The sequence below is a fragment of the Chiloscyllium punctatum genome, chromosome 18 (assembly GCF_047496795.1).
Source record: "Chiloscyllium punctatum isolate Juve2018m chromosome 18, sChiPun1.3, whole genome shotgun sequence".
Lineage (NCBI taxonomy): Eukaryota > Metazoa > Chordata > Chondrichthyes > Orectolobiformes > Hemiscylliidae > Chiloscyllium > Chiloscyllium punctatum.
In genome coordinates, this window is record NC_092756.1 from 69,162,485 (window position 1) to 69,173,874 (window position 11,390).

Below are 11,390 nucleotides of genomic sequence, written 5' to 3' on the forward strand. Positions count from 1 at the left end.
ACATAAAAACAAGTTTTAGAGAGTGAAGTCATTCATGTGGGACCCAGGCAGAGTTGGTCAGTGCTGGCTGGGTATGAATTGGGATGTGTAGGAGCCGAGGAAGTGTTTTTAATCAACCTATTCAGTCTGGGACAGGTGGGACTCGAACCTGGATCTACTCACCCAGAGGCAGGGACACTATCACTACACCACATGGCTGTCAATGGTATGCCTGGTATGCTGTCAGAATGCTACTTTTCAGCCAACGTTATAGACTCTTGCTATTAATGTGTCTCTCTTCAATTTGTTCATGTGATGTGTCACTGATAAGACCTGCTTTTATTTCACTGTGTCCTCACAATTGACTCCAAACCAAATGAAATCCCAGCACTGACCCTGGTGGCACACCAATCGTTGCTTCTTGCCAACCAATTTATGCCTACTCTAACATCCCATCAGCCATCCACCCCTACACCATGAGCTTTTAATTTTTCACAATAACCATTATGGTACCCGATCAAATATCATCAGGAAATCTCAGTATGGTATATCCATCAGTTTCTCAGTGTGTGTCACTTCTTCAAAAAAATTCTAAAAGCTTGGTCAGAAAGTTTCCCTTTCACAAAACCAATGGACTCTGCCTGATTACCTTGAACTCCTCCATGTTTCCTGCTATAACTTCCTTAATAATAGCTTTGAACATCTTCCTAACGATAAATGTTAAGCTAACTGGCTTGTAGTTTCCTCCTTTCTGTTTCCTTCCCTTTTGAACAAAGCAGTTACATTTGCCATTTTATAATCCAATAGGACTATCCCTGAATCAAGAGTTTTGAAAACTTAAAACCAATGCATCAACTCTCTTACTAGTTGCTTTTAAGACCCTTCAGCTGAAGTTCATCGGGATCCAGACATTTGTCAGTTGCAGCTCCAACAATTTACTCAGTGTCACTTCTCTGCTGATTGTGATTTTCCTGATTCCTTTATTCCCTCCATTTCCTGATTTATCCTGCTTCTGGGATATTGCTTATGTCTTCTGTAGTGAAGGCTGAGGCCAAATGCCTTTTCAATTCATCTGAGTTCCTATTATTAATTCTCCAGTTTCAGTTTCTGTAGGACCAGTGCTCACTTTGTTAGCATTTTTATTTAAATACTTGTAGAAACTTTTACTGTATATTTTATATTTCTAGCTTACTTTTGTACTCTTATTTCTGTCTCTATTACTTGTTGACTTTTTCTTTTGCTGCTTTTTACGTTTTGTTAAATCGTTTGCCCTGGCACACCTGGTACATTATGTTTCTTCATTTATTCGAAACTGTCTGTCCCTTAACCTAAGCTTCCCAATGCACTTCTGCCAGCTCTGCTTTCATAACCCCATATTGCCTTGCTTGAAATTTTAAAATTAGTCTTTGACCTTCTCCTCTCTCCACCAAACTCATTATAAATTTCAGTTGTTGTCTCCTCTGATGACAGAGCTATAAAGTATTTGATCAACCATTCTGCCATTTCCTTGTTCTCTATTATTGACACAATAAGGGGCCTACATTGTCTTCATGAATCTTTTTCTTTTTACATTTAGAATCTCCTATTGTCCACTTTCTTTGTGCCTTGCAAATTTATCCTCATTCTATTTTTCCCCTCTTAATCAACTTCTAGGTCCTCCTTTGCTAAGTTCTAAACTACTGTTAGTCCTCAGATCTGCTACTATCTTCTAGCAATTTAAATGACTCCTTTTTGGATGTAATTGTCCTTATTTCTTCTGTTAACCATAGTTACGCCACTTTTCCTGTTATCTTTTGCCCAAAAGTAATGCATAAGTTTTGCAATGCATGCATTCATTCCTTAAACATGACTGATTACCTGTCCATTGTCATGCCTTTTAATGAAGTACCTGGTCTATCATAGCGAATTGAACCCTCCTACCATCACAGTTTCCTTTACTTAGATTGAGGACTCTAGTTTTCGAATGGACAACTTCACTTTCTATCCTATTGAAGAATTCTATCAGGTAACGGTCACATTTTCCTAAAGATCCTCTCACAACACGATTGCACAAGACCAAATCTCTGGTCGCCTCCCCCCACATTAGTTCTTCAACTAGCCTAAAAATATCTAGGAATTCATCTGCCAAAACTTAATGCAAATATGGTTTGCCCAATCTATAGGTAGACAAAGTAAGCTTTCGCATACATGTCAAATGCCATCTCCAACCTCACCACTACTGCTTGGAGACCTATCGATGACTCCCATGAATGTTTCCAACCCCTTGTGGCTTCTTAGCTCCTCCCAAACTGATTCTCTGTCTCATTTGTCTGTTCCAACATCCTTTCTGACTATTACACTGATTTCATCTTTTCCTAACATCACTGCCCTACACCCCACTCCATTTTTGCCTGTCCCTCTACCTGCAGCAGAGTAAGAATCAATTCCTGAGGCTGAAACTGTTTAGGAAAAACACAAAACACGTCTTTGCCTTAATTACTTAGCTGCAGCACTCCACTGTGAGGCACGGTCAGTTACATTTGGGCAATATTTGACAGTGTGGGGCTCTAGAAAAACTGGGGACAATGGGAATTGGAAATGGGGAGACTCTTCACTGATTGGAGTCGTACCTGATTGTAGTTATTGGAGGTCAGTCAGTTCAGCTTGAGGGCATCTCTGCAGGAGTTCCTCTGAGAAGTATCCTAGCTTCAACCATCTTCAGTTGCTTCATCAATGACCATCAATTGTAAATGGAGGTGTTCATTGCTGATTGTTCAACGTTCAACACCATTCACAACTGGTCAGATACTGAAGCACTCCTTGTCCAAATGCAGCAAAACTGGACAATATTCAGGCTTGGGCTGAAAAGTGACAACTAACACAATGATGATCCCCAACAAGAGGCATTAACTACCACCTTGGGATTTCATTGAGATTGTAATCTTTGAGTGTCACACCGTCATTTTCCTGGGGGTTACCATTGACCAGAAACTGAACTCGATCAGCCATATAACTACAGCGGGTTCGAGATGAGGTATCCTGCAACAAGTAATCCACCTCCTGACTCTGCAAAGTCTGTCCACCATCTACATGGCACAAGTATCTTGGAATACTCTGTATTTGCCTGGATGGGTACATAGGGTCATAGAGATGTACAGCATGGACGCAGACCCTTTGGTCTAACCCGTCCAGATATCCCAACCCAATCTAGTCCCAACTGTCAGCACCCGGCCCATATTCCTCCAAACCCTTCCTATTCCTGTACCCATCCAAATGTGTCATAAATGTTGGAATTGTGCCTACACTACATGGACTGCAGCAAATCAAACAGGCAGCTCCCTACCAAATCCACCCCCCCTCCCCACCCCCCACCGCCGCACTGCTGGAGGGTGTTTGGGGATAGGTAATACATACATGCATAGCTCATTTTCCCTAGTTATCGTTGTACCCAGCTGTGATTACTCGTGCAATAATCAGATTCCTCTTTCTGCTTGAAGTGCTGCCAAGACAAAGCCAATTATTGCAGAGCCTGAGATACACGGAGGACAGGCCCTGGATGGATTGACAGGCTTTCTGGTCTTGATGACCGATGGATTGTATAAGGCCCTGGAGACAGCTCACGGTCCAGGACAAGCTAACCAGGTGGAGTATGTATGACCATATTACAGCTGAGAGTGGAGGAGTAGGTTACAGTTTTTGAATATAGAGGAACTGAGTGTTAAGAGTGATTCACCAAGAGTTTTGATCAGCACCCAGCACTCATCACCCCTGCCCACCATCCTCCCACCTCACTCAGCACAACCCTCACTCCACCCCTACCCCCTCGCACCGCCCCCCACACACACACACTCAATCCCCATCCAGCTCAAAACTCCCTTCTGCACTCAGCACCCCTCTCTCCCCCACACCACCTAGTTACCCTTCTCCCACCCCAAATTCTCCACACCCTTTCTGCTCCACTGCCCCATTCCCCTCACTCTCCAACTCTCTCTGCAATATCAAGCTCCGCTCTGCGTCCCTGTTCTTTGACCTTGCCTGTCACTGCCGGGCTCTGCCCATTGCGCTCTGTTCCCCACCCCCTCCATGTTCTGGTCCCAACCCTCATTCTCTGGCCTCGCCCCTTCCCATTCTGGCTCTGCCCCTCTCTCTCTCTCTCTCTCTCTCTCTCTCTCTCTCTCTCTCTCTCACACTGACCCGCTCCTATTCACTCCCCCTCTCTCTGACTCACCTCCCCCTTACTGTGTGGAGTGCTATGCATCCTGTTATACTAATGAGCTGCTGCTTTGGCCCCTGTGCAGGAGATTGCTGCAATGGTGGCGACAGAGTTTGCCCTGCAGAGCTCACTGGACGCTGTGGCCCAGGCTGTGGTTGACCGGGTTCGACGGATACATCGTGACACTTTTGTCAGTAGAGGTGAAAGGTCAAAGTTCTGTGACAAACACGAGGACATGACCCTCCTGATACGAAACTTCAACTACCCTCTTGGGGAAATGAGCCAATCGTCTATGAGCCCTGCACCAGGTAGGCACCACCATATTGACAGAGCAACCCATAAAAAACCGATAACTTTGTCTTGGCTGCAGATCCTGTGGGTGTAACACAGTGAGAGGCAGAGGCCCTGAGTTTTGGGATGCTTCTGTTGTTTAATCCTGTATGTCCTGCATAGAGCAGGAGCTAGAAAACTAAAGAACCTCAGTTCTGGGTTGGTGGGGAGGAGGGAAGTGACCAAATTTGTTTCTGTAGATTGGATTTATGCTTCCAGTTGCTTTTTCTCGCTTCAAGGAAGAGGCCGAGGGTTGGGGGTCAAATAGTTATGGGTGGCTGATGTTGATGTGTGTGACACAAACTGGATGGATTCAAGGGTATTTGTGTGTCCATTGATATTGCTGTGTGTTTGTCTCAATCTCTGAGTGGTTTATCTTCTCTTTCCCCCCCCCCCCCAGGGGGTCGAATCTATCCAGTCTCTGTTCCCTACACCAGCACACAGGGAACGCTTGGAAAAACCAGTGTCACTCTCTCCCTAGTGATGCCATCCCAGAATCAGATGATGAATGGTAATCATAGCAACTCAACAGGAGATGAGACGACACCCACACTCACCAACAGGTAAGTGCAGCTGAGCAGGAGTTTCCACGGAATAGGGGGGAAGAAGGGGCTTTAGCTGCGGGAGATAGGACGTGTTGTGGCAGATGGACACCACTTGCTTTTGTAGCTGAGCTGCTGACCTATTTCTGATGTATTTTGATCCAGTCACTGCCCTTGCTCAGGGTATCTAGCACAACCAGCTCCCCACTTTATCTAGGAGGTACTGGAGGTGAAGGTTCAGCTGTATTTATTGACGATGCTCACAAACCGTCTCCTCCTTCAGTGATCACCCAGGCCTACCACATGACCTCGGAGAACTAGGCACACCTCTTGATGCATCTTCTTAGGGAGATTAAATGGCCACATGCAACTACCCACCAGCTCAGCCAGCAGTGGGTGAGGAGCTTAGACAAAGTAAGAGGGGAGATTTGGAGCAGCAAAGGAAGCTGAGAAGATGTGAGGGAGTAAAGAGGGCATAGAGGCAGTGAGGGTAGCAAATATTATTGGTTGTGTCATAACACTGTAAAAAAAGAGGTCACTGGAACCACGCACAGTGGTGGGTGAGAGGCTACTCTGTTTCTGTTCAGAGTCAGGAGCTACATGCCTTGCACACTTGCTCCATGTTTGAGGGTGGAGGCAGCTGGAGACCAGTTCTCCAGAAACAAAAGGAGAGAGTTGGACTGAGTGGCCATAAACAGGCTGTCTTGTCCTGGGTAGTGTTTAGCTGTTTCCATTTCATTCGAGTCATAAAGATGTACAGCATTGAAACAGACCCTTCGGTCCAACCCGTCCATGCCGACCAGATATCCCAACCCAATCTAGTCCTACCTGCCAGCACCCAGCCCATATCCCTCCAAACCCTTCCTATTCATATACTTATCCAAATGCCTTTTAAATGTTGCATTTGTTCCGGCCTCCACCACATCCTCTGGCAGCTCATTTCTTACACGTACCACCCTCTGTGTGAAAAAGTTGCCCCTTAGGTCTCTTTTATATCTTTCCCCCCTCACCCTAAACCTATGCCCTCTAGTTCTGGACTCCCCAACCCCAGGGAAAAGACTGTCTATTTACTCTATCCATGCCCCTCATGATTTTATAAACCTCTATAAGGTCACCCCTCAGCCTCCGATGCTCCAGGGAAAACAGCCCCAGTCTGTTCAGCCTCTCCCTGTAGTTCAGATCCTCCAACCCTGGCAACATCCTTGTAAATCTTTTCTGAACCCTTTCAAGTTTCACAACATCTTTCCGATAGGAAGGAGACCAGAACTGCACACAATATTCCAACAGTGGCCTAGCCAATGTCCTGTACAGCCGCAACATGACCTTCCAACGTCTGTACTCAATACTCTGACCAATAAAGGAAAGCATACCAAACGCCTTCTTCACTATCATATCTACCTGTGACTCCACTTTCAAGGAGCAATGAACCTGCACTCCAAGGTCTCTTTGTTCAGCAACACTCCCTAGGACCTTACCATTAAGTGTATAAGTCATGCTAAGATTTGCTTTCCCAAAATGCAGCATCTCACATTTATCTGAATTAAACTCCATCTGCCCCTTCTCAGCCCATTGGTCTAGATCCTGTTGTAATCTGAGGTAACCCTCTTTGCTGTCCACTACACCTCCAATTTTGGTGTCATCTGCAAACTTAAAAACTGTACCCCTTATGCTCGCATCCAAATCATTTATGTAAATGTCAAAAAGTAGAGGGTCCAGCACCGATCCTTGTGGCATTCCACTGGTCACAGACCTCCAGTCTGAAAAACAACACTCCATCACCACCCTCTGTCTTCTTCCTTTGAGCCAGTTCTGTATCCAAATGGCTAGTTCTCCCTCTATTCCATGAGATCTAACCTTGCTAATCAGTCTCCCATGGGGAACTTTGTCAACCGCCTTACTGAAGTCCACATAGATCACATCTACTGCTCTGCCCTCCTCAATCCTCTTTGTTACTTCTTCAAAAAACTTAATCAAGTTTGTGAGACATGATTTTCCATGGCTCAAAGCCATGTTGACTATCCCGAATCGGTCCTTACCTTTCCTGTCCCTCAGGATTCCCTCCAACAACTTGCCCACCACCGAGGTCAGCTCACCGGTCTATAGTTCCCTGGCTTGTCCTTACCGTCCTTCTTAAATAATGACACCACGTTAGCCAACCTCCAGTCTTCCGGCACCTCACCTGTGACTATCGATGATACAAATATCTCAGCAAGAAGCCCAGCAATCACTTCTCTAGCATATTGAACAAAAACAGGGTTTGTTAAAACTTCTCACCTTGCACTCGTCAGGACACTTTGCTAGAAGTACCAGAGTAAAGGAGGGGGGGGGGGGGGGGAGAAAAGCTCTATTCCAAGAGGAGAGTGCTGATTGGTTGGAAAGTGGACTTGGTTTCGCGCTGGAGAATGCTTCAGTTGGATGGTGATTGACCTTTAACTGTCAGACTTTGTTTAGATTTTAAGTCAAGTTGATTGACTCTGACTCTGATCCTGGAATTACCCTCAGAAATGACTCAACAAATGGCTGTCAACTATTTTGTTGAAACAAGCTGTGTGTGTGTGTCCATGTTCTTTCTATCTACAAAAAACAGGGCCGGATGTATTAAAATGTGAAGTTTCCAGTATGTGCAAGTGCACCACCCTGAAAGCCAACAATTAACAAACCACCTTACTCATTTGTATGATGGGTAGAACAACATTTTGATAAGTCTGTTTGTATCATGTCCACAACAAAACCTTGGGCAGGTTTGAGAAACACTAGTTCCCATTCACAAATCAATGCTGATTATGCCCAATCAGATCATTATTTTCCAAGTTTCCATTTAGTTCATCTTTTATAATCGATTTGTTCCTTAGTTTATCTCTATCTCTCCCTCCTTTTTAAATAATGGGTTGACATTCACCACCTTCCAATGTACAGAAAATACAGTATTTTGGAAGACTTTGCATCCACTATCTCCATAGCTATGTCTTTTTAAATTCTGAAATGTAGAATATCAGGTTCCGGTGATGTACCAATCTTCAGGCTAACATTGTATCTATGTTTTTTTTAATATTTTTGAAGTTTAGTCAAGAGACAGATCTCAACAAAAACATACAATCAGAAAAGAGCCCACTCTGCTCACTATCATAGATTTACAGAAAACAGTAAGGTTACAGTTAAAAACTACACACTTGACTGTTCCCCAGCGGTGAGCTCTCTCACACAGGTTTCTCCAAGGTCAGCCGTGAATTTCGCTGTTTGGTTATCTTTCTGAGAACAAACTCTGATGTCCAGAGGTACTTGAAACCAAACAGCAAAGGCAGCAGCTGTGTGGATTCCCTGCTGGGTCACACAGCAGTGTAGGTTTCTTTCTCTGTTTGAGTCACTTCCCATGTGTTCACTACCTTTGTCTCCCTTCCTCCTTTTTAAAGTGCTGTTGTTTCCCCGAAGTTCTCCCAATCATAACATGTTACCAACTGTTAATCAGGAGAACTTTGATGGCCTGACTGGGCCTTTGGTAGGCCCAACTCTGATAGCAGGGGCTCATTTGGGTCATATGCTTTTATGTAGTACTTTGATATAATTGTGTGGCTTACTAGCCAATTTCAAAGGACAGTTAGGAGTCAACCATGTTGCCGTAGGTCTGGAATCACATGTCAACCAAACCAGGTAAGGATAGTAGGAGTCTTGCCTCAAGGACATTAGTGAACCAGACAGGTTTTTCTTACAATCTGATCAACATTATTGTCATAACGTCTTATTCTGGATTTAATGAATTATCTGAAATTAACTTGTCCAGCACACTGGAGTTTAATTCCCCATTGTGCACATTGCTCCTCCAGTAACTTAGCTTGTACTCTCTGGGCAACAGAAGCTTCCACATCCCGGGTTGAACTGTAGAACCTGGATTGTTCTCCTTTGAGGAGAGAAGTCTGAGAGGTGATTTGGAAATGTCTGAAATCATGAGCAATAATAACAGGTGCAGGAGCAGCTTTCGAAGGGAAATGGATCAATAGCTGAAGGAGGAAGATTGTTACTGCATGTAGTGAAAGGAACTAATTAAAAAGCTGTACTAAATGGCCTGAAACTCTACTCTATTGTTAGGATACTGAAGGTTCGATTCAAAGTGTAGGAAGGTAATTAATCCTGCAAAACACATATTGATAAGCTTGTGGTTTCTTTACAGTCAGAGTCCAACTGCAACGCTGCAGTCAACCAACACACACACACACAGCAGCAGCTCCAGCTCGGGTGATGGGCACAGCCACCTGTTTCACCGTCACCGACTCCCTCAGACCCTGCAACCTGACCAGGATGGTCGTGTTGAGCCATATGTCGACTTTCTGGAGTTCTACCGCCTCTGGACCATGGACCACTGCGAGCAGACAGTGGCTGGAGGCCAGTAAGAGAGTGCTGAGCACTGCCTCTGGTACGGCTAGAGCTGCTGGGAGAGTCCGGGTTGCGCTTCCAGGAAAGCTCTCACCCTGAGCTCCCAGTGACGAGTTGGAGCTGAACGGCAGCTAAAGTTCCCTTGTGGTTTTGTTTCTCAAGGACATTGTTACAAACCTCTGAGAAATTCCGAGTTGGAGAATGAGTAAGTCAATCCCCTGATTGCTGACTGGTCCCCTGAACAACTGAGCGGTTGAGGGTTCTGTGTCAGTGCTGTCCTCAGAAGAGGAATCCATAATCAGCGAGCTCCTGGAGTGAGAGACTTTGTGGAATGATCCTTTCCCACAGACACTGAGGCTGCAGGTGGTGCTGTATGGCAGGGAGCCCTGCCATCTTGGCACCTGAGACTTGTTCAGAAGGACATAGCAGCCTTGACCTCAAACCCAGCTGAGAAGTGCTCAGCTCGATGTGCTGGCTCTCCTGTTCACACTCAGTGCTGTTTGGGTAAGCTGCTGTCATACTGGCTGGTTCTTTACTGAGTTTGCCAGGGCCACTGGTGAGGGCACTAACATTGGACTCCACACCCTGTGGGCAGAGGGGAAATGTCACATCAGGGACAGACCAGCTTCAGCCATGATGCCCTCCACGGTCCATTAGGATGTCTACTGTGAGCTGAAAGAGATGCACCCTTTGGCAGAGGAGGGGCTGGAGTGGGGAAAGGGTTGGTCTCTGGGCACAGGACGTGACAGTCCTGAAGGGGCACTGTTACAGAAACAGATTGGCCAGAGTTTGGTTGAGATTTTGCTCCAGAGAGAATGTGCTACCCCCAGTCTATTCTAAATGACAATTGGGATGTTGAAATCATAGAATCCCTCCAGTGTGGCCCAACAAGTCCACACTGACCCTCAGAAGAGAATCCCAACCATATCCATTCCCCCCCCCTTATTAGTCTATATTTCCCATGGCCAATTCATCTGACCTGTACATCTTTAGACTGTGGGAGGAAACTGGAGCACCTGGAGGAAACCCACACAGACACTGGGAGAACGTGCAAACTCCACACATAGTCGCCCGAGGCTGGAATCGAACCCGGGGCCCTGGCGCTATGAGGCAGCAGTATTAACCACTGAGCCACCATGCTGCCCTTAGTTTTCCTATAGTGGGTTCAGCTTGGTTTATAGCCTGTCTGTAACTCTGTATTTGCTGTCCGTTCTGGCTGTTATAATGGCATGTCTTCTGCTATTGCCCATTGGGCTTGAAAGGTTTATCTGTCTCTGACCTTCCCTGAAGTTTTCTGCATTTTCTGGAGTTTCTCCATATCTGCCCTTCCTCCCTCTTGAGCCAGTGCAGCTTGTGTTTTCTGTTTATCGATTCCACTGATTGATTCATTTCCAATCGCTTTGCCTTGATTTTGTTCCTAGCATGTATTTATAATGTGTTTTCTGCATTTAAGGGTGTTCTTCTGTGGTTAAAAAACCTGCAATTTACCAACTTCAGTTTCCTCTTCGTGTTGACTTTTTTCATTAATCAAACTTCCTGTTCTTAGGGTTTCTTTTCCTCCAACTGCATCAATTAAACTTTAATGCTCTATGAATTATTTCTAAATGGTCTGTACATACCCTGCACAGGCAGTCAGATCTCCAAATAAACCAGAACTCAATCTGCGGGAGGATGATTTGATGTGTAAACTCATTCTTAATCTGCTCTCTCCACAAAGAAACTTTGAGACACAGTTTGGAGGTGGACATTAAACTGGAGTAGACCGGCCAATGAGCAGCACAGCACCAGCTGTTCCTGTCCCTCTGGGTCATGTTCATGGAGCTGAGGGTGGCAAAGGCTCACACTTCATAGAGGCACCTTGGATCCCTTGGAATTGTGTTCGGCTGGGCAGCCACTTTAAGTTATGTGGGGATCCATTCACAGGTCCTGCTGGGGTCCCTGGGACCCAGGCGGGGGAGGGGCCGGGGTCCCTTGGACCG

At 45.5% G+C, this 11,390-nt stretch overlaps 1 protein-coding gene across 1 annotated transcript in view; it reads left to right on the top strand.

Moving 5' to 3' along the window:
* tab1 (TGF-beta activated kinase 1/MAP3K7 binding protein 1) overlaps positions 1-11,086 on the top strand; it is a 49,985-nt gene extending 38,899 nt beyond the window's left edge. The window contains exons 8-11 of the mRNA XM_072588409.1: positions 3,456-3,600; positions 4,257-4,479; positions 4,902-5,064; positions 9,209-11,086. Of these exons, the coding sequence (XP_072444510.1) occupies positions 3,456-3,600; positions 4,257-4,479; positions 4,902-5,064; positions 9,209-9,428 (751 nt within the window). The 3' untranslated portion in view covers positions 9,429-11,086. The remainder of the gene's footprint in view (positions 1-3,455; positions 3,601-4,256; positions 4,480-4,901; positions 5,065-9,208) is intronic.
* Positions 11,087-11,390: the final 304 nt, after the last annotated feature.